Source organism: Perca flavescens, chromosome 2 (genome assembly GCF_004354835.1).
Source record: "Perca flavescens isolate YP-PL-M2 chromosome 2, PFLA_1.0, whole genome shotgun sequence".
In the NCBI taxonomy this organism is placed as follows: domain Eukaryota; kingdom Metazoa; phylum Chordata; class Actinopteri; order Perciformes; family Percidae; genus Perca; species Perca flavescens.
In genome coordinates this window covers 42,229,068-42,253,562 of record NC_041332.1, presented here as the reverse complement: position 1 = coordinate 42,253,562, position 24,495 = coordinate 42,229,068, and the positions used below count along the sequence as shown (strand labels likewise).

Genomic DNA, 24,495 nt, shown 5'->3' with positions numbered 1-24,495 from the left:
CTGAATGGAGCACTCCTAAAAAGTCTAGGGAGCTTTTAAACCGTCAAAACTATTGTACTGCTTTTATCTAAATTTGAGTTCCTCAATGAAGTACAAAATAACAAACAAAATTTAAAACTTTAAATACAAGAATAAGCAACATAAATAAATACTCTGAAATGGAGTAGAAAGAAGTCTTCCTCTATAATACCATTCAAATTCCATTTATTTTTTTTAATATTCAAATAATTTTTGAATATTTAATGCTCAAATGCAGCCTGTTAAATATGTACTACACTACTCAGGCTTATGCATTGTCAATGCATGTGGTTGATCTTACACATTTTGTTCACTAGAGGGACTTCCAACATTGAAGGGGACCTACGTCATGGTGAATTGCATATCTGGCACTCCGACCTCTGTTTACATTATTTTCCACCACGAGCACACAGCTAACAACATTGATCACTATGCCAAACGGTGCTGTCCCTACTATTTTAGTGATTTATAAGCAACCTGTTTCTTGCAGATTGTCACGTTACCGAGAATACAGCTGGTAAAAGGTAATATATGAAGTCGAAGCTAACTGTGACAGCTGTTGGACAGCTAACATTAACTTTAGCTGTCTCCATGAAGCTCCCAGCTAAGCTCCTATACTTCGCGACCCAGTTAGGAAACCAGAACAAACTAGCTAACTAATGATAACATAAGCTTTTTTGCTCAGTGGGTGTCGATTTTAAAGTCATGTTAAAAATATTTCCCATCCTTCCGATTTCCAGCTGCAGCCTGTCACGCCCCCTGTACTAATGTTACTCGGTATGTAACGTTAGCTCACAATGCCTTGTGTTTCTCACTCAAGCTGACTAATTGTTCATTGGACGTAACATGAGAAGAGGGAGATTAGCTAACGTTAGCCAACCTATTTATGAAAATAATCACATTTGAATTGTAATTTCAGCATTCGAATTGTATTGATTTTTTTACTATTCGAATTATATTCAACTTTCGGAATTCGTTCCAACAGCCCGGGACTTATATTTCCTGGAGACCTCTTCTAGTTTGTCATAATGGAGGGGGTTGTCTGGGATTCTAATCCTGTGTGAATCTACCATGTTTGTAATTAGTTGAGTAAAAATTCAACCGCAAATAACCAACCATATTTTGCCAAACACAGAGGTTGTGTGCTAATATTAGTCCGGTGTGAATCTGCATCTCAGGGATTCAGGGTTGTATTGGCTGCGTTGGCAATTATAAATGAAAGTTTTGACAGATCTTTGACATCATATGTGGGGGACAATGTCGGTAAATTCGAGTAAAATACGGACTTTGGTTATTCCCGTGCAAATGCATGGTACAAAACACAGACATTATGGGGGGATGGTAATTTCTAAATAACACAAGGCCCACTGGTAATTCTTGTCCCGTCTGAATAGGGCTTATGAAGTTAGGCTTATACAGTAAAGTAGAAGTTGAGAGTTGGGTGTGATCTACAGCCTCATGTCAAATGGCAGTTTGCACTATTTACATCAATTTATATTTCTAAATAATACCAATAAACCACATTTGGTTCTCTTCTCCCCAGATTACTAAAAAGCAGTGTTGCTGGAGCGGGGCTCTACGTCTGGGCTTCACCGCCAAAGACCCCTCCAGGATAAACCCTGACAACCTTCCCAAGTACGCCTGCCCCGACCTGGTGTCCCAGAGCGGCTTCTGGGCCAAGGCCCTGCCCGAGGAGTTTGCCAACGAGGGCAGCGTTATTGCCTTCTGGGTTGACAAGAAAGGCAGAGTCTTCTACCGCATTAACGAGTCCAGTCCCATGCTGTTCTTCAGTGGTGTGCGCACAGCTGAGCCCCTCTGGGCCCTCATTGATGTTTATGGTCTGACCCGCGGAGTGCAGCTGCTAGGTAAGAAGAATAAAACGCAGAGCTGAATTACCAACCAGGCAAAACTGCCCTGGGGACCCAGACCCTTGGGGCCCTAAAAATAAATGAGTTTGTAATATTTTAATTAACTGAGTAATATAAACTAAACATGGAAAGGGGTTTATCAGAATAGTATATATAACAGGATATATAAAAGAATATGATAAGGTTATGTTCCGGACTAAAGGAAATCATTTCTAACAGTTTTATTGAACAAATTGAACATTGAATTGAACAAAAGGATCCACTGAAAAAGGATGACCGTTACATTTTAAAGTGGTTTTCTGCTGACACAAAAAATCTCGTAGTGTCTATTGCGTCTATGTCGCAGCCTTTCGCAATGTGTATATTGCGCCAGTTGCTATTGCAATGACAATACAAAAATGATATACTGTGCAGCCCTAGTAGCAAACAAGATTAAATTATGAATTGCAAAAATAAAAGGACAATGAAGATACACACAGTTTTCAACACTACTGCTGGACAATAGAGACTCCAGTTGTTATCAACTGGTATTGCTAATAATGGCTAACCTGGCTAGAACCCTGTAGAAAAAGTTTGGGAACCACTAGTATAAGGTGGAAAAGTATGGCTGCCCAGTCCACAGTACCTCAAGGCCTGATACTGTGTTTTTGCAAATGATATGTGACTGTTGTCCTCCCAGTAAAAAGTGTTCTGCTTATGACAAGTGGACAATCAAACATTTTTATTTAAAGTCTTGTCTGCAATTATACATTGTAATAACCCTAATAATAACTAATTATGTCAGTTTCATGTATTTTGGCACGATCTTTTACCAAAGCATCAACAATTGTGATCTAGGGATATCCCGATCACAGTATCAGATCCGATTTTGGCATTTTTTTTACTAATAGGGGATTGGCATTCACCCCATTTACCTTACTCCGATCATGTACATCAGCTTGTATTGATTGCTGCCTTTAATCACACACGCCCTGCGCCACAGACACACTGCCAAACCGCCTGGGTGCCGGCATTTTCAAACCAAGATGGTACGTGACCACCAGTGTCCGTCCAGAGAGTGTCTCGTATCTTGCCAGCCCTCGGCATCGAGTAAAAAAGTCTGTCTTTCTTAGTCATCCTTTCTTTACAGAAGCATACATTATTACTCCAATTCTCCACACTTCTACCGTGATTCCACCAGGAAACCACCACGCTTACAGGCTGTTATTCCCTGGAGCCAGCATTGGTAAACACAAGAAGAAAATCAAAAGATTGACAATTAACAGCAAGAGGCATCACTAAGTTTAGTTTTCGTTGCGGGGGAACTTGAGACTGTTTATTCTTTGGTTGGAGGTTTGCTGGGATCCTAAAGTGAACTCTTCTGGTGTTGAGAGAGAAAAGACTCACTTGCTGCACCAAGTTAAATGTATTAAGCTTAAACAATTTGGTATTGCTTTGTTTACTTTTGTAAACCAACAAACGGTGTGCAGCTCTATTATCTGGGCAAATACAAATATCGGATCGGAACTCGGTATCGTCAGATATTCAAAAATCGGACCGGATAGGGGGGTCAAAAAAGCTGATCGGGACATTCATATTGTGATCATTTTTCTTCACTGTCATCACTATTTCTTCTTTAATGCAGTTACAATGTTTATTTCTGAAGGTGACAAAGCAGGTTTTCTTTCTAGAGGTTACCCTTCCTGTTTTTGTGTACAGCAAAGCTTTCCATGAAGCAATGGAATGACAATGAACAAAGGCTATCTATATCTGACCAATATTTGGCCCCCATGTTTACACAAAAGCAGAGAGGGATAACGGGGGACTATGCATTATCAAGGTATGCTGGGTGGCTTAGCATGCATATCACAAAGGCATACCCCAGGATAGTATGGGCCAGGCTTTGATGTGAGAGAATGTATACACACATTTCTTTTCCCTGGAGATTCAGTGCTGTCATCCCCTCTGCTGCTGCTGTAAAAATAGACCACATGGCCCATAGATAGCCCTTTTGATTGTATTTGTATACTGTGTTGATGGATATCTTCAGGGTGGTGGGGGTGGATGTTTAGTGTGTACATCATCAGCATAGTATCACGATATTTTCCGTGTTAATACTGTATCGATACACAGAAGCCAAGTATCTATCTTCTGTTATTGCACATTCGAATTTAACATTTCGGTACTAGAATAATAAAACCAACTGCTTCTTTTAGTCCACTAGATGGTGCAGTTGAGCTTTTTTTTTTTTTTGACGTCCGCAGGGGTGACCGTGCATGAGGGAAGTTGGTAATATAATAGTCTATATCCACGAAGTTCCACTTCCGGGATTTCTAACCCTATCCCTAACCCGGTGCCACTGGAAATTCCAGCCGGTTTTCACTTTTTACCTTCTTTCTTTGTGTTGGCATTCTAAACTGCGGTGGATTTGTGAGGACTATGGTTAACTGCTCCTCAGATCTCTGCAGGGTAAATCCAGACAGCTAGCTAGACTATCTGTCCAATCTGAGTTTTCTGTTGCACGACTAAAACTACTTTTAAACATACACATGTTCCACCAAAACAAGTTCCTTTCCGAGAAGGAATTTTTGCAGAGGCACCGTGGCTCCGTCCGGCGCTTAGTGCCGCTCAAGACAATTGTGATTGGTTTAAAGAAATGCCAATAAACCAGAGCACGTTTTTCTCCCATCCTGGAATGCTGTGTGGACTTGCCAGACCTTCCTCCGCAGCGCCGTGGAGAAAGGTCTGGCAATGCGACATGAGTAAAATAATGACGCTGTCCACGTTTAAATCCAATGTATGGACTTTTTTAAAAAGGAGGGGACAACCGAGTAAATTCTTTTTAGATGAAAATAGTTTTCTTTTGTGGATTTAATTTTGAAGTTGGAAAAAAAGTTATGAATTGCAATATATCGCAGTATGTTTAAAATTGCAATAATATTGTATCGTGGGGCCTCTTGTGATTCCCACCCCTAATAAAAAGTCGCACTTATAAAAAATAATAAATACATGTATTTAAATTTTTTTGGCATTTTTAGGCTTTTATTCTATAGGACAGCTGAAATCATGAAAGGGGAAATAGATGGGGAATGACATGCAGCAAAGGGCCACAGGTCGGATTTGACCTGCAGTCGCTGCACAGAGGAGTAAACCTGTATACATGGGCGTGCGCGCTATCAGGTGAGCTACCCAGGTGAGCTACCCAGGTGCCCTTGTGGTTCATAATTTAACGTCTTGTTGCCATATTTAAGACTGTCGTAACAAATTAGTGTGTGCAGATACAAAAAACATCAGATAATAGGATATGCAGAAAACGGTTCCAATATCAAATAGCAGAAGCCCACTAGTCGTGCGTACCACCCCAAGGTTTGCTCTGATTGCCGTCTCCGTAATGCATCTTTCAGAGAGCTGTCTGATCCCTATGAAAGTTCAGTCAAAAACCGGGCTTCTCCTTAGCCATACTTAAGTCATTTCTACTGTCTTTTTACAGTCAGGTCATATGCAGGGCTGCCTACAGAGTAGTGCTCATGTTCCTCAGGGGGCCAACTGACTGACATCTGCCCCCACAAACAGGGGCCTGTTCAGAGGGGTGGAACACTACTGAAGGTCAAGATAGAAATGCATCAGCCATACTAGACATGGCCCATTGTGAAGCTGAATGGCCAATTGTGTCAGCTCTGTGCATCATGTTTCTGTGCGCAACGCTTCATGAACCTTTCCCTATCCTTGGATAAGCCCTTGGGCTTCCACATCTGAGGCCTTTCCCTTGCTTTCACTCCTTATTTTATCTGGCATTTAAGGAGCAGTTTTTTTTTTTTTTTTTTTATGAGCCTCAGATTCTCAATCAAACCCACGGCTTGGGAAGTGGTAAAGATGCAGCATTTTCTTTATTACTTGCAATTCCTTCTAAACGTTCCAATACCTAAGTAGACATCATAGAACACATTAAGCTGTAGATGCTGCTGAAAAAGGATTTATTTGTTAATTGTAGACATTTATTTTTAAACCCCTTTTTACTTAAACGTAGATCTTTTATCACACTCAAAATAGTCAATTCTTCCCAACCTACACCTCTATTCTTTGCCGATGTGATGACCAAATTTCCCCTGTAGGATCAATAACATTTATATTCTCTCCATTTCAGCGTTTTTCAGCGGTGAGTGAGATTATACATTGTGCCTCCTTGGAAATACTATAATCCTTGCTACATAAAAATGGAATTAAACTCTACGGTGGATCAAGTTTCTAGCTTAAAGCATTTTGTACAGCTTGTGTATGTCAGCCTTTCATAATGTAAATTAGCGAGGGGCCCTCTGGTTGTATCTCTAGTGTCTCCATTCAGCAGGGATACGCTATACACACAAACATGCACACTTCACCTTCAAAAGCAGCTTTCACTGCCTATTCAAATGAATCTACACGTCTTCATATCACTTGATCAGGGTCATATCAAAATTGTAGTAGTAGTGTGTATTGTGTCTTAACTGATTTTAAACGGGTCTTAATTTTCCTACATCCATGTAACTCTACCTCTAATGTTTATTAAAGCGCTCAGCGCTTTAAGAATGTTTGTTTTTTTGGGATTCTGTGGTGTTGTAGTTCTTTCTTTCGCTAGTTCAAATATATGTAAATATGTATTACAACTACAAATAAGGCCAACATGCAACTTATATTGCAGCCAATCAGCTTTCGTGTTATTGACTCAAATCTCTTTTGGATTGTACCACAGACATCAAACAGATTTTATTCTTCAGCTATTGGAAAGTGCAAATTTAGCAATACTTAAAAAACTGAATTTAGGGCTTGGTTAAAGCCAGTTGCTAACAACATATCTGAAGCCTACTGCTTCTCATGCAATAAAAGCAATTCATTTTACGTGCATTTTGTAAATACGTCTTAAATTTAATTCATAAAGGTCTTAAAAATGTAAATTTGACTTGGTGAAACCTGCAGAAACAGTGTTGATATGCTTTTCCATCCAGCTGTTGCATTATGTAGCTCATCTTATGCCATCCATTTCATTTAACGTCTCCTGTGTATTCTCCGCTCACAGTTGGTATATATTATAACAGAGAAACACAAATGAACAAAAACCCTCTCCCACCCCACACCCTCAAACAAAACAAACAAACAAACAAACAGAAACCACACCTTGCCTAGTCACTCTCCTCTAGTTCTTGTGGGGCTGAGGTCATTAGGTCTGATATTTGTGCTGGTGTGCTTTTCCATAGCCTGATAGTTGATGATTTGGCTTTGTTAATCTTTGTTGTAGAGAGCTCAAGCATAACTATGTCTAGAAAATACGCTAACCACTGTTTTATACAAAGCGAGTGGGGGGGGGGAAGCCAGCGTTGAGCTATCATTTTCTTGGTTGCAGTTGAGCCGGCTAGCCAAATCTTCCTCTGTCTCTCGAGCAGGTGTAATTTAGAGTCATCATTAAGTAACAAAACAATTAGCTCAGTAGGGATTAGATCATCAGATATTATTTATGTTGTTTTATGCCAGAACTCATGCACCTGTTCACACTCCCAGACCATATGCAGGAAAGTTGCAGTTTGTTCAGGTTGACAGAACGTACAATAGGGAGTGGGAATGCCTTTAGAGACGTATCTCTTCTGAGGAATCCAATATGTCCTATGGCATATGTTGAAGTGGATATACTGGTGATTTGGGTTCTTGGAACAGTGGAAAATGTTGTCCCAAACTGCCTCCCAATTAATTGTGTTCCCATCAGGGCACAGCTCTCGTTCCACTTTATTTACTATTGGGAGTTCTCCTATAGATACTTGCAACAGCTTAGCATACATCTTGGACGCTAAGCCTCTCACAGGAAAATCAACAAACCATTTAATGACTGGGTGCACCTCAAGACTATTTCCCCATGGCACTCCATAACATTTTAGGGCTGATCTTAAGCGCAGATAAAAGTAAAAGGATGTCCTGGGGACCTCAAAACTAGGTCTCAGGTTTTCAAAACTCAACATACTACAATTTTTCATTGAATAACTGGTCTAGAGTATAAATACCTCTGTCCCCCCACTGCTTACAAGCAAACTAGACATTAGTGTGTATTGTGCCATATTGGGGTATTCACGTGCCACTTATTGGTGCAGCGCAGGTGCTCCTCCATCTGTTTAAAGTTGGCCAATGTGTTGGTGATAATGGGGCCATAGGTTAGCATACACTTTTTTGGACAAATACCTGCAAACGCCAGGTCTTGCAGTCTTAGACTTCCATTGAGGTTTTGCTCTATTCCTCTCCATGGAACTGTAGATGAGGGGTCCATCCACACTCTGTTTGTGGTACGTTGTAAGTTAAGAGTATTTTAGCCTAGGTTGTTTATTGTTCCAAATATACTGCCAAATTAAAGTATCAAGTTTCTTCCAGAAATTTATTGGTGGGGGTATGGGGATCATTGAACTTAAGAAATTCACACAGGGAAGCTATGTTAATTTTAACAACAGCAATCCTGGACTGCAGTGATGCCGGCAGCACGGTGCACCTGGCTAGATCCCTTCGAACATTACTTAACATAGTTTCATAGTTGTCTTGGACCACTCTCTGTAGTGATGCATGTATGATGATACCACTAATAGCTGATGTCACAAAGCGGTTTTTCAGTAGAAGAAGATTAGATTTATTCCAATTAATTTTATAGCGGGAGATTGAGCCAAATTTGTTGAAGATCTTAAGAATTTTTGGAATAGAGTCCTCAAGACTGAGATGAAACAACAACATACCATCTGCAAATAATTATATTGAGTTGTTATTGGATTTAATCTGGACATTACATATTTTATTTTGCCTTATGGCTTGGGCTAACTGTTCAAGAGTGATCGCAAATAGCAGGACATACCTGTCGAGAGCCCTGCTCAATGGGAAATGGCTGAGAATGCTAGCCATTGGTTGAGACTATGGCAGTGGTATTTGCCTATAAAGTACTCACCATGTCAATGAATTTGCCCCCCAAACCAAGCCCCTCCATTACTAGTATTAAGTATTTCCACTCTAGGCAGTGAAAAGCCTTTTCCGCATCCACTGATAAAACTGCTGACATTGTTGGAAGGTTTCTGGCTTCTTCTATTACATGAAATAGTCTATGTATATTGTCTGCAGCATGACTGTTGGGTATAAAACCTGATTGGTTGGGGTGGACTAGCTTCTCAATAAAGCGTTCTAAGTGGAGTGCCAAGACTTTGGTATAAAGCTTAATATCAGTCCCAATGAGGCTGATGGGCCTGCAATGTGAGCACTCCGTAAGATCTTTGCAGTTTTTGGGTATGACCGAAATTAGTGCAGTGTTGGTTTGTTGGTGAAAAGTACCCATCTCTATGACCGAGGTTAAAGCTTGTAACATGGTAGGTCCTAATACTGTAGAAGAAGTTCTGATGGAATTCCATCCAACCTCGCCGTCTTCCCTTTTTTAACTGTTTTTAATGCTGATTTAAGTTCCTTTAACGTTATGGGCTGACCCAGTTCTTCTGTCGCCTCTGGGTCAAGAAGAGGCAGGTTTAGTTCTTTTAGGAACTCCTGGTGTCGGATCTGGATTGCAGGAGGACTCGTACAACTTTGAATAAAAGGATTTGAAAGTGGCATTGCTATCTTTAGGATTCGTTGAGGTACCTCGGTGTGTGGAAAAGAAGGTGTAATCCTTGCTAGTAGGTTTGTGCATCCTCCATATATCTGTAAGATGGTGGGATTCCACAACTGCTCTAAACATGTCTGACATGAGTTTCTGGATCTTTGTGTGGTTGCCCCTGATCTATCCTGATTTAAATCTAGTACTGCATTCATGTAATTCACTAATAGTGAATATTCATTGAGAGAGAGCAATTCATTGGTTAGACGCGGGAAAAAGCTTACGTCATATGTAGACGGTGCATATACCAAAACAAAGGCTATTTTCCTACTCCTTATCATGGTACATATGTAAGATATCCTGCCTGATAGATCTTTACTACTTTTGTCTACGGTGAGTGCACATTTCCGTGACAGCAACACAATGGAGCCCTTGGTTTTGGTGTCGTCACTAGATGAAGCAGCAGCCTTGTAGTATTTATTTTGTAGGCGAGTTACATCTCTTTTACGTAAATATGACTCTTGTATAAGCGCTACATCTATATTCTTTCTACTTAAGTAGTCCAGGAATTTACCTCGTTTGATCGGCCCGTTTCGCCCCCTGATGTTAACAGAAAGGATTGAAAGTTCAGCCATCTTCAAAATTTACATGCATACATGTCTTGTGTACCCTACCGGAATTCACTGATAAATTTGTAGCAAAGGGTGAACTGTTAGATCCAAGCAAAGTGTGGTAAAAACATAAAACATAAAATAAATCCCCTAACCCTCTGAGACCGCAGATCCCCTCCCCTATCTGTAAGATATGTGGCCACATCATACGCAGCTCGGACAAATTCTAGCTCAAAACTGCCACTCCTGTCTAAAGTCACAGGCTAATCGAAACAGGTCTGGTGAATTCTTATGCTACATATGAACAATGTTACAAAAACCTTAGACCTAGGTCTCAACCAGCTATTAAGTTCTGAAATAGGCTATGCGGAAAACATACTCCGTGAGCCACTCTCAGGGTAACCGGGTAGATAAGGAAGTTTGGGATGCCTTTAGCATGTATCTTACGTTGTGCTCCTATAAACCTTTGGCACCGCTAGACAGTGAATGCGCTGTAATCAGACTTAAACCGTAACGTTGCTTTGGAATCACGAATCGGCCCTTTCTGCTGTACTTGTCTCGCCCCCTGGAGGATTGCTTGGCGGTCCTGATATCTCAAACACCTGAAATGTGTGTCGTTGCACCCTTACCGTTGATTCTGTGTGCTCTGTCAATTTCGATGATAGCCCTGTTCTGTAAGGAGGGGATCCAGACCGGTAACTGACTGGGTCAGTTACTGGGTCATCCTTTTCGCTGCCCTCTTTTAGTCCAATGATGTGTACATTGTTGCATCAGGATCTGTCTTCCATTTTGGCTAGCTTATGCTCAAATTTCTTCTGGTTGTTAACACAGGCACTCATCATGTTTCTCATCTGCCTAATATCCCTCTGTGTCTTGTCCATTCATTGCACCAGATCACGTACCGTAGCTCCCTGTCTCTCAAGCTCTGTCCTGATGTGTTGCAGCGAGGTATTAATTTCTGCTAGCACTCCCCTCACTACGCTGTGGACCACCGATTCAAGCACATTTCATTGCCCCTCCAAGACCTTGGCTACAATATTCTCCACGTTTAGGTCCGTGCTAGCATCATTAGCCCTGTTAGCCGCTGCCACGTTGGCAGATTTCCGTGTCTGGGTAAATGACTCCGACAACAACGAGCCCTGCTTTCTTGCACCTGCAGGCATTTCACTGAGTCACTGTGGTAACAAATAAAACAATTGACATCAAAGAAGAAGGAATAGACCTGGTTTTTCAATGAAAATATGGAGGTAGGTGAGGAGCTGAGCCATTGCAATTGACGGTCACATGACCTCCGTGTAGGTTTTTTTTCATGAACACGTTGGTTGCTTTGCTTTAGCATGACTAATGGTTAGACAGGTAGAAGGCAGGTCTTCTCACAGGAGCTCACAGGTTGTTATTCGACCTGCTCTTCCAACTAGAGGATGGATACCCGAGCTGAGCCCGTTGGGACCCGGCGGTACCTGCCGGGCCGGGTTCGGACAGATATTTAGAAATTATGTTCGGGTTCGGGTTCGGCTCGGTCGAGCATTGGTTTTCACAAGAGATTTGAAAACATATTTCAGCATTAGGGCCAAATTATCTCTTTATACATTGCTTGGAACAATTGTGGGCGTCACACTTTGTTCTGAACATGTTGCTATGACACACATGGGGATCAGGTTATATGCAAATATATTCTTAAAAGGAGAATTCAAGAAGATATCTAAAAAGGCCCTTAGACCTCAGAGGGTTAATATTAAAATATGTATTATAGCTGCTTTAATGTTTTTTGTGTTCAGAGCAACGTCTTTGCTTTGTATGTTTAGATGGATCCTCTGTTCAGCAAATGAGGTCAGAGCAGAAATAAAAGAGGGAAGGATGACCCTGGGCGACATTTGGAACGGCTTTGATGTAGAAAGATTGAAATAAGAGCTGTATCATGTGATAAATCCACCCCACAGGATTCAACAGGGGGATACATCATACATGACAGGAACAGCCCGTGAGCACTATGACAGCAATGCTGTCCGAGTTTCCTCCTCCCACCCTTCAACCTGCTAACCAAACTGAGACAGGAAAAAAAGATGGGACATCCACAGTGACTGCATAAACACACGCATGTAGGAGAGTATACTTGAACACAATCCGTTTTTATGCTTCTGCCACAAAGAAAAGATAAGATACAATTTTATTGTCTGTTCACACAGAAAAGGTTCTTGCATCGTCTGCTCCAGCTATCAACAGATTAGATTACAGATTAAAAAAACACAAACATAAGAAAACATCTGTCACACACACACACACACACACACACACACACACACACACACACCAAATCCAAACATGTAATATATATTTATTTATTATTATTATTGTCATGATTGCAGTCCCACAATGATACACAGATCACATGTTTGTGTGGGGAGGTGGGGGGGGAGTGTAAGGCTGGGCACCGAACGTCGATACTTTTATGGCACCGGAAAAAATCCGATCCTATGAGTATGGAAAAATTACTTATCTTTCAGTGCCAAATTTCGGTTCCAAAAGCATCTGAGTGGGTAAGCGCAAGCTTATCTGTTCTCTCTGCATATTGACAGAGAGCAGAACTCCGACCGACACACAGACGTGCGCAGAGGTGTTGACGGAGTAAACTACGTGGCCTCTGCAGTTTTGTTGAAGTCATAGTGAGTCACAGCAATGCCGATAAAGTGGTTTGTGGTTTTTCAAAACTTCACGCAGACAGCGTTTGCTGCGATACGGTATTAATGGAGATGTGAAAGCGGTCACGGTGCTGTTGACGTTACACTTTCTCTGAGACAAGCAGGCACAGCAGTGGTTTCTATGCCCTGGTGACTGACTGACAGGCTGAGGTTGTAAGGCAAGGCAACTTTATTTCTACAGCACCTTTCAGCAACAAGGCAATTCAATTCCATTCCTTTGCACTTAATTTAGTTCTCCATTAGTTCAATGTTGACAACAGGGCAGTCACCAAGTTTATTGTTAAAGGATTGTGTCATTATGCAGTTTGCACTAAAAAGTCTTTGTTGTTTACATTCCTTTGCATTTTAGTTAGTTCAATATAAGCCTGTACACAATGTCATTTGTTTATTTATTTATTATTTATAATATGTTCAAGTTATGGGAAAAAGGTTTCTCTTTTTTGTTAATTTTGGCCAAGTTGGGATTGATACCAATCCTGAGTATCTGACTGGCGCACCCCTATCCAAAAGCACCACCAGTTTTATTAATCTTACGCTGAGTGAGCAGTGTTACCAGAATTTTTTAATTTTGATAACTTCACAATTAAGGTGGAAAATAAAAGTTTTGTGTTTAATGTATTTTTGTTGATGTCGAAATGGATTTGAAAACATATGGTATCGAAAAAAAGTATTGTTAGGGAACCGGCATCGAAACTGAGGTATCGAACTTGGCACCGGATCGAAAGATTTTGAACGATACCCAGCCCTAAGCAGGTGATTGACTGCATACAATATTGCGTCGCTTTGGCAGGATAATCTTTTGGCCAGACTGAAGCTGTCCCCACAGGCTTAAAATCCAACAAGCCAACAAAAGTTGTTTAATATATAGCCGCGTCCCAGTTCCTAAGGTTAGCTGTCACTCTAGTTATGTACGCATACATGCACACACACACGCACACAGCAGAACTTTACTTGACATTGGGAAGGAGGCTGATTTACTGAGTAATCCCAGCTGTTTGTGAAGCCAGCAGGCCTCAGATTGTATGAGTCAGTCACAGTGGAGCTTTAATCAAGAGGGGGCCCTGTGTGGGACTTCCCTGGAGGACGAGAGAATAAAATCTGATTGCAAGCAAGGCTGCTAACACCTTTCAACCAGGCGGATGCAGAGAAGGGCCTTTGCCAATCTCGCTGTCACCTCAAAGCAGCAAGGCAGTTAATTTAGTTCATAGAAAAATGTGGTATCCTAGAAGAGAGGCTGTCTCTGTAGTCTGTCAGGAAAACTGCATGTACACTGCGGGGTGGAAACACTGAATTCAATTCAATTCAATTTATTTATAGTATCAAATCATAACAAAAGTTATCTCGAGACACTTTACAGATAGAGTAGGTCTAGACCACGCTCTATAAATTCCAAAACCCCAACAATTACAGTAATTCCCTCAAGAGCAAGCATTAGCAGTGGCTATTGCAACAGTGGCAAGAAAAAACTCCCTTTTAGGAAGAAACCTCGGCAGACCCAGACTCTTGGTAGGCGGTGTCTGACGGGCGATTGGGGCGTGATGAACAGTGGTGATAATAGTCACATTAGAAGTCACAGTGACTTCGAAGGTTATCGTGGAAGTTCATGTCATAGCAGGGCACATCGTGTCATACTGAGTAGTGCAGTCTCCTATACCGGATCCTGACTACTCTGTGCATAGGAACATCACAGCAGGGCGTTGCGGGATGTAACGTGGCGCTACAGAGCACGGGTGGATGCTGCGGATGCAGCAGGACGCAGCAGGATGCGGCCGGGAATGCAGCTGCATTTCCCGGCCGCAGAGGAAACATAAGGACTCCGGGGATTAAACTCCCCAGAGCTAGATTAGTAACAAGCATTTCTGGGACAGGATGCATACAAAAGTAACAAGTAGAGATGAGAGAGCAGCTCAGTGTGTCTTAGGGAAGAACGGCCTCCCCGGCAGTCTAGAATTGTAATAGCATAACTTAAGAGAGGCAGGTTAAAGAGAGGTGCCTGGTCGGGCTAGAACTCTCCCCAACCGGATCGGGCTGTACTGGCCTGCCTCCCTCTACTCTCGCTAGATTATTAATTATACAGTATATAAAACTGATGACTACGAGGAGAAGCAGTAGGCCGGGTTAGGTGGACGCTTCAACTCCTCGTTCCCTAACTATAAGCTTTATCAAAGAGGAGGGTTTTCAGTTTACTCTCAAATGTGGTTACGGTGTCTGCCCCTCGAACCCAGACTGGGAGCTGGTTCCACAATACTGGAGCCTGATAGCTGAAGGCCCTGGCCCCCAGTCTACTTTCAGAGACTCTAGGAACCACAAGTAGCCCCGCATTCCGGGAGCGCAGTGCTCTAGTGGGACAATAAGGTACTATGAGCTCTTCTAAGTATGATGGTGCTTGACCATTTAGAGCTTTGTAAGTCAGGAGGAGGATTTTAAATTTGATCCTAGATTTCACTGGAAGCCAATGCAGAGAAGCTAAAACAGGAGAAATATGATCTCTTCTCTTAGTTGTCGTCAGAACACGTGCTGCAGCATTCTGGATCAGTTGGAGAGTCTTAAGGGACTTATTTGGGCAACCTGATAATAAGGAATTGCAGTAATCTATTAAGTAATCTGTTTTAAGTGGGCGTTGAAGGATATATCCTGATCAAAAATAACTCCTAGATTTCTGACAGCAGTGCTGGAGGCCAGGGTAATACCATCCAGAGTAACTATATCTTTTGAAAACGAAGTTCGGCGGTGCGTTGGTCCTATCACAATAACTTCAGTTTTGTCTGAGTTTAACATCAAGAAATCCTCAATACACGTTTGAAGTCTTGCTAACTGACCACTTTCATCTGGCTTAATTGACAGATATAATTGGGTATCGTCTGCGTAACAGTGATAGTTAATTGAGTGTTTCCTAATAATATTACCTAGAGGAAGCATATATAAGGAAAATAGAATTGGTCCAAGCACTGAGCCTTGAGGAACGCCATGGCTAACTTTAGCGGAGGGTTTTTCATTAACATTAACAAATTGGAATCGTTCAGAGAAATAGGACTTAAACCAGCTTAGTGTGATTCCTTTAATGCCAACTAAGTGTTCCAGTCTCTGTAACAGGATGGTATGGTCAATAGTGTCAAATGCAGCACTAAGATCTAGTAGAACAAGAATGGAGACAAATCCTTTGTCTGCAGCTGTTAAAAGGTCGTTAGTAATTTTCACCAGTGCCGTCTCTGTGCTATGATTCTTTCTAAATCCTGATTGAAAATCATCAAATAGACTGTTGCTGTGTAGAAAATCACATAACTGATTAGCAACCACCTTCTCAAGGATCTTGGATAGAAAGGGAAGGTTATATATAGGTCTATAGTTTGCTAAGACCTCAGGATCTAGGGTGGGTTTTTTCAGAAGAGGTTTTATCACAGTAATTTTAAATGACTGCGGTACATAACCTGTTAATAAGGACATATTGATCATATCTAGTAGTGAAGTGTTTACCACGGGTAACGCTTCTTTGAGTAGCCTTGTTGGGATGGGGTCTAAGAGACAGGTAGATGGCTTAGCTGAGGATATCTTTACCATTAGTTGTTGAAGGTCTATAGGAAAAAAGCAGTCTTCTGATGTCTGCAGTGTTATGAAAGATTGTCCTTGGGTGATGGATTGAATTACACTGTTGCTCTTGACATGTGAATGATTTCCCATTGCATCTTTAGGGAGCCACGATGTTTGCAGTCACTAGATTATTTGCATAGCAGGGTTATAGTCAAATAAAAATGTGAAACTAAATAAAAACTAAAACCTTCAAGAAAAACTAAAACTAAACTGAAACTTTATTGTGAGGTTACATTTTTTTTATAAAAGGCTATATATTTTACCTATAATATATCAATACTGAAAACAAGGAGACAGCATTGGTTTTCGTCAACTCTCATTGTTACATTGAACCACAGAAACTGAACAGGCTTGACATGAGATGATGCTGTGTCGTAGTTGCTTCACATCAGTCATTAAAGTAGTGCAAAGATTAAACTAACATCGTGGCTATTGTCCAACCCTGTGTTTTGTATGAATATGTCCCTACGTACTTCCGAGATACCTGATTATACCGGGGCCTGACAAAAACAAACCAACTAAACTACTGTAAAACTGAAACCTAACTAAAACTAAACTAATATGAAATCCAAAAGTCAAACTAAAATGAATAAAAACTAATTGAAAATTGTAAACTCTTGTAACCTTGTGGCAGAGCTGCTGTTGTAACGAAAAAAACATTTTGAAAATGGTCATATTTTTACAAATCAACCAGAAAACATAATGCAGGTTTCTTACAGGCATGATCTGACACTTAAAGCAGCGTGCTCTTTCTTTGATGTATCTCTGTATATATGATACGACAATCTCCTCCTCTCTGTCATGCATGTGTTTATTTTTAGGACGAAATCAGCATTGATTGTAGCCATGTGCTTTTGTGTAAAGATGACAGATGTGGGCTAGGTGAAAGGAGAAACTAATCCTGGGAACTGAAGCGTTTTGGCGAGAGTAAAACAATGTGTGAAGGCTTGATGGATGAAGGCGCGGCAGGCCCCGACTCTTTGTTTGTGTCTTTCCCAAGACGTGTCTGAAAAGAGCTAGCTTATCTCTGACAGCGTCAGCTCGCGAGGCAGGGTTGTCCTGTTTTCAACCTCTCACAACACGTCAGTGTTGGCAAGGCATAAGTGAAGAATGCCATCTCTGGTAGAAATGACATCCGTCATGAGTTCTCATGTAGCTTTCCAGCTGGTCTGGTCCAAGAGCAGCTTCCACACCTGCATGTGTTCAGAGCTTTCCCTTACTGATGTTACAAGTGTAGGAAATGGTGACCGGGCACAATTTCTTTTCTTTTTTTTAATGAAATGCAGGACCCGTCAAGCAGCATTCAACGCTGAATATGTTGAAGCCTGGAGGCAAAAACAATCTAGTTTAAAATGTAATGATAGTGGTTTTTTTCTCTCAATCTGGCCCTTTTTCCCATGCATTGGTGTCTAAGTGACTATTGTGTACAAAAATCTTTGAAATTGGTCCCATATTGATCGAGAACGCTGTAACCGGCAGCCATGAAGTGCCAAATGCGCATTGTTAATTTCCGGCCACTAAAAGTGCTGTTTTAGTCACTGACATGCTCAGATTGTAATTATTAATTTGTTGTTGTCTGACAACATTGTGGAAAGGATCTGTAGAGAGATAGATGTTTTTGGTATAGGGTAAGATCCTTTTTGTTAAACATCTCCGATTGCCATTGCCAATCTCACCAGACTATTTAAATAATCAGGACTTTTAGCGTGTATAGAGCCAGCATATCTCCACATGTAAATGGGTGAATTAAAGGTTTATTTCAACCAAACCAGAGTGGTGATTGTTGGAACAGTGGAAAGATGAACCAAGACGGCTTTTTTTTTGTTTTATTTAGTTTCTGTCCACTTTGAATGAAGTGTGTTTTACAATGATATAAGTAGTGATTATTTCCATGGACATTTTGTGATTTTGGGGTTGTTTCACGTTAAACAAAAAGGATCTTACTCTTTAACAAAAATGTTTGTCTCTGTAGGGATCCTTTTCATAATGTTGACACTTACAGTAATAATCTGAGCCTGCTAGTGTCAAAACAAGTATATTTGTGGACGTAAATTGGAAGGTGCGCAATTGCCCATTAACTTTACATTGTAGGTTGTTTCCCTGCTGTCGACTGCAGTTGTCTCACTTAATACTGGACCAATCAGTTACACAGAAACCTAGACAAATAGGGTCAAGGTTGAAAAAAAAATGAAGTTACCCTTTAACAATAATTAGGACAAAAGACATGTAAAGATAGGGCCCTTCAAATACTGTTATATGCATGTAGCTTCTTGGAGCAAGTAGGGTACAGTCCCTTTACAAACCCTCTCAGGCTTCATTATTATGCATAACTAGCAACTTAAGAGCATTATCATATTAACATATTAATGACATATGAAATTTGGATTAAACCAGTTGGTCTGGTGTTGGCTCACGTGTAAATGTGATGTTAGCCTTAGCATATTGGTGCAAAGTAATTGTAAAGAAGTGGTTTGAGAGAACAGGAGAGTGTTTGAGTGGATTAGCACAACCTTCATCAGTGGTATAATTTGGTTTGCTTTTCCCTTCCCACGTCATTTTCTTTAGTCCACGGCTACACAGAGACTAATTATCATGAAATACTTGCTGAATATCGAAGGACAATTAGAAGAACTTAGCAAGGGACGAGATGAGAGAAATTTTAAACCCAACTCTAATTATGAAAGTCCCAAAGTGTACAGAAAAAAAACACTTTTTAAATGTTACTGGATTCTAGAATTGTATAATTAAAAAATGTAGTAGGTTTTCTAAGGATACAATACAAAGTATATGTTCAAGAAAAGTTTTAGAAAAATTAAATAACTCAGAACTTCTCGAATACTTGTGTTTTTGCACTTTTGGACACTGGGTGTGCTTTGGCTCTCTCCGTACTATTCTCTGGCTCCACTCCTAGGACTCGACTAACATGAAGTCATCTGGAATGACAGAAGTCTATTAAGAACGTTTGTTGTGTTATCCAGCTCAGAGAGAGAGACAGACCAGGGCTCCCATACTTCTGGGAGAAACCGATTACTTTCAGTGAAATGGTGATTTGATTATTGGCGCACTTGACTGGCACTGGTGTTTGACTTGGCAGGCCTCAGCCTCCCAGTTAATAGCAGTACTTACCAAATCCTGATGCTCCACACACACCCTCCAACGAAAATACACAAAGCAGAAAAGATGGTGTAAATCTGACTTTTCTCTGACTCTCATTTAGGGAATGTAGTTTAGTGTTGTGAAGACCTCTAGGCATCAAGCAAAGCAAATTTAGCAACATTATGTTTCTTGGCTGAAAGGTTGCTACATATAATTTATGATGGATGTTGGTCAGAGAGCTCAAAAGGCCAAGAAGAATAAACTGGATTTGTATGAGTTGGCATTTAGCATTTTAAATTACTGTACCTTGGCTGGATACTCCAGTTCACTAAATTCCTCTTCAAAGAAACAGATCAGAATACATGAGTGAAATTATTCCATTTAGAACTTTATCAGTAGGGAGAGATCCAACAGATAACTTAATGGGGGTAAACTATAGGTAACTTGTCAAGCTTGATGTGGAGTTTCCTGTTTTTGCTCAACTCTGTGTCTCTCCCGTGCTCAAAAGAAGTTATTTTACCAATAGGTCACAGTGTGATGTTCAGTGAAGATCCTCTGAAACACCCAGCTGTTGAATCCTGAACCAGGGAAATCAACGCCATATTTACTGCTCCCTGCTTATACACGTTTAGACTGAGTTAAGCCCAGTTCAGACCAAAAATTCGCAACGAGACAAAATCGTTTTAGAACGTCACAGAGAAAAGTTGCAGCGGTCTGAACCGGACCGTCTCAGCTCGACTCAAACCAGCTGATGGTGTCGCTGCAACTCAGCTGTTCAAGTCTCCAGAGGCTGGTTCTACTTCAAGGATTGCTCTCGTTCTGCAGGAAATTCCGCAGGATGTCACTCTTTTCGTCCGTTTTCGGATGTCCAGTTAGCTTCTGCTTTCTTTGTGCTGTAATTTTAAACTCTGGTGGATTTGTGAGGACTATGGTTAACTGCTCCTCAGATCTCTGCAGGGTAAATCCAGACAGCTAGCTAGACTATCTGTCCAATCTGAGTTTTCTGTTGCACGACTAAAACTACTTTTGAAAGTACACATGTTCCACCAAAACAAGTTCCTTCTGTCCGGCGCTTAGCACCGCCCAAGACGATTGTGATTGGTTTAAAGAAATGCCAATAAACCAGAGCACGTTTTTCTCCCATCCAGGAATGCTGTGTGGGCTAGCCAGAACTGGCAATGCAAGACTAGAACATAAGGGATGTCAACTCTTTCAACAGCCAATAGCGAAGTCATCTTGTAAAGTCAGCTACAATAAAATGATCCAAAATCCATTTGAACGGAGGTTCAACGTGCTAGGGCTGCCACCTCTTAGTCGATTAGTCAACTAATCGGTCGTTTTGGTCTTAGTCAACTAAGATTTCTTTAGTCGATTAGTCATTTTTTATGCTTATTCATGCTTAATTATTTATTTCAGGAAACTTCTGAGCACATTTATGGTAAACACAAGATTTAAAGTGGTGCTTTTGCAGGATTAATTGTGGAGAAACTCAGTTTTACAGATGGTTAATTAACTACATTTATATTGTGCTTTTCTAGTCTTAACCACCTCTCAAATCGCACAGCTCTATCAATTAACCTCTTAACTATCACCGTCCCGTCAACGGGACACTTTGTGACTGTGGCGTCACTGTAACCTCGATAAAACTTCCACTCATGAGCGTTTTTATAACTTTAAAGCATTAAATCTTCCAAATATACAGCCATGCGACACACCAATTGAAAGCTTAGCCTCTAATGATTAATTTAAGCCCACATACAAAGCATAAGATGATTTATAGCAGTTACACAACTATTACAAAGTAACAGAAAATAAAACAATAACAATAAATCCCTAAGAGTCCATGGAAATTTAATATCCAAGCTTTATATTCCAAAACGATCTCTTCGCCTCACAATGTTGACGTTTCTGGCCAAATCACAACGGAAAAACGCGAAACCGTTTTCCATTTCCGCACTTCAATCGGCCATAGCTTCGCTCCCCAGCTTCCTACATGATTGTTGTGGGCGTCATCGTATTCCCTAGCTTCTAAGCTTTCGATCGACATCTCATATTAGCCAATCCGTTCAGGTTTGCCTCTGATATGGCCAATGAAAGCGGACAAGCCGATGACACCATGTCAGGGACCACGTTGAGACGATCGACATTTGCACGGACCAGTTAGATTTAAATGCTATAAGACCCGTCTATCTTTTTAGCGAATGAGCAGACAATTCGAATGATACCAAATATGGGCATGACATTTTAACCCTGTATTGGCAGGAGCTCTGACAAAGCAAAAACTGGGCCTATCATCAGAATATCACAGCCTATGGAATTTGTAATGACTTATTTCTATATATTTACAGTGAGGAAAATAAGTATTTGAACACCCTGCTATTTTGCAAGTTCTCCCACTTGGAAATCATGGAGGGGTTTGAAATTGTCATTGTAGGTGCATGTCCACTGTGAGAGACATAATCTAAAAAAAAAATCCAGAAATCAAAATATATGATTTTTTAACTATTTATTTGTATGATACAGCTGCAAATAAGTATTTGAACACCTGTCTATCAGCTAGAATTCTGACCCTGAAAGACCTGTTAGTCTGCCTTTAAAATGTCCACCTCCACTCCATTTATTATCCTAAATTAAATGCACCTGTTTGAGGTCGTTAGCTGCATAAAGACACCTGTCCACCCCATACAATCAGTAAGAATCCAACTACTAACATGGCCAAGACCAAAGAGCTGTCCAAAGACACTAGAGACAAAATTGTACACCTCCACAAGGCTGGAAAGGGCTACGGGGAAATTGCCAAGCAGCTTGGTGAAAAAAGGTCCACTGTTGGAGCAATCATTAGAAAATGGAAGAAGCTAAACATGACTGTCAATCTCCCTCGGACTGGGGCTCCATGCAAGATCTCACCTCGTGGGGTCTCAATGATCCTAAGAAAGGTGAGAAATCAGCCCAGAACTACACGGGAGGAGCTGGTCAATGACCTAAAAAGAGCTGGGACCACCGTTTCCAAGGTTACTGTTGGTAATACACTAAGACGTCATGGTTTGAAATCATGCATGGCACGGAAGGTCCCCCTGCTTAAACCAGCACAAGGCCCGTCTTAAGTTTGCCAATGACCATTTGGTGATCCAGAGGAGTCATGGGAGAAAGTCATGTGGTCAGATGAGACCAAAATAGAACTTTTTGGTCATAATTCCACTAACCGTGTTTGGAGGAAGAAGAATGATGAGTACCATCCCAAGAACACCATCCCTACTGTGAAGCATGGGGGCTGCACATGGGACAGGGCGACTGCACTGTATTAAGGAGAGGATGACCGGGGCCATGTATTGTGAGATTTTGGGGAACAACCTCCTTCCCTCAGTTAGAGCATTGAAGATGGGTCGAGGCTGGGTCTTCCAACATGACAATGACCCGAAGTACACAGCCAGGATAACCAAGGAGTGGCTCTGTAAGAAGCATATCAAGGTTCTGGCGTGGCCTAGCCAGTCTCCAGACCTAAACCCAATAGAGAATCTTTAGAGAATCTTTGGAGGGAGCTCAAACTCCGTGTTTCTCAGCGACAGCCCAGAAACCTGACTGATCTAGAGAAGATCTGTGTGGAGGAGTGGGCCAAAATCCCTCCTGCAGTGTGTGCAAACCTGGTGAAAAACTACAGGAAACGTTTGACCTCTGTACTTGCAAACAAAGGCTACTGTACCAAATATTAAAATTGATTTTCTCAGGTGTTCAAATACTTATTTGCAGCTGTATCATACAAATAAATAGTTAAAAAATCATATACTGTGATTTCTGGATTTTTTTTTTTTTAGATTATGTCTCTCACAGTGAACATGCACCTACGATGACCATTTCAGACCCCTCCATGATTTCCAAGTGGGAGAACTTGCAAAATAGCAGGGTGTTCAAATACTTATTTTCCTCACTGTATCTATATAGTTATTTCTAGTATGTGTGGGATTGATGTGGGTGTGTTTGTGTATTTGAGAAGTGTTTTATGTATTTATTGGCTTTTTTCTTTGCACTTTTCAAATTAAAATAAGAAAAACGGACAGACATTTCTGTAGAAAAAAATTCATATAAAATCAATTTTTAAGTCTTTTGGCTTCTGGATTTTTTACAGTATTTTATTTTAATCATTTAACAGATGTATGACTTGGACGGAAATAAAAAATCCATTCTAGCCTCTGTAACTCTGTGTAAGTAAGGCCTAGACTCACCCTGACACTTGTAACAAAAAATTTAGAGTATTTCCTTTCCAGTGATGTCAGGCACACCCCAGAGTGTCAAAGTATATGGGAGCTGTACCACTTTTAATTTGGGTATGTTTGTATGAAATTTCAGCTGAATCTTAACAGGTTAAATCAACTAATTGATTAGTCGACAAAATCCTATAAGTGTTAGTCGATTAAGAATATCTTTAGTTGAGGACAGCCCTACAACGTGCGCCCGCAAGCGCTTACGGTGGAGCGAGCTAGAGAGGGACTAAATAGAGGGAGCGCCTAGGACAACTCCATGAATCATAGAAAGAAAACGTGTTTTCGCCGATTCATCACTAGAATGTAACTGTAGCAAGCATCTCACTATCACTAACGTCCACATTCATATTTAGACGAAACAAATGATGTATTCAGCTACAAAAAGCCTGGAAGTTGGACGGAAGTATAAAGAGTCGTTGCTATGGAGATGATACACCGTCTTGTCTTGTCTCATTGCTGTGAACTGGCAGCTTTTAGAACGCTGCAGACTGACGCGTTGAAGTAGTTGTAAGTTTACACCTGTCTCGTCGTGAGTCTTTGGTCTGAGCTGGGCTTTAGGATTCTCTGTGCCACATGTACTGTATGTTTAACATTAAAACATGATTTATAAAATCATGCCAACAATTATTTTTTAATAGCTTAGTATTCTGTGCACTAAAAATGTATGTATAAAGGCTTTAGGCCACCCTACACGTTATTGTAGGCCCAGTTTAATATGCAACTTCATTTTAGTAGGGGGTCCCTGCTCCGTCTCTATTTCAATTAAGGGGTCCTTGGCTTAAAAAACGTTGAAGACCC

At 40.9% G+C, this 24,495-nt stretch overlaps 1 protein-coding gene across 2 annotated transcripts in view; it reads left to right on the top strand.

The window, feature by feature from the left end:
• neurl1aa (neuralized E3 ubiquitin protein ligase 1Aa) overlaps positions 1 to 24,495 on the top strand; it is an 86,532-nt gene that overhangs the window by 20,737 nt on the left and 41,300 nt on the right. For both annotated transcript variants that reach the window (XM_028565295.1, XM_028565305.1), the window contains exon 3: positions 1,562 to 1,883. In XM_028565295.1, the coding sequence (XP_028421096.1) occupies positions 1,562 to 1,883 (322 nt within the window). The remainder of the gene's footprint in view (positions 1 to 1,561; positions 1,884 to 24,495) is intronic.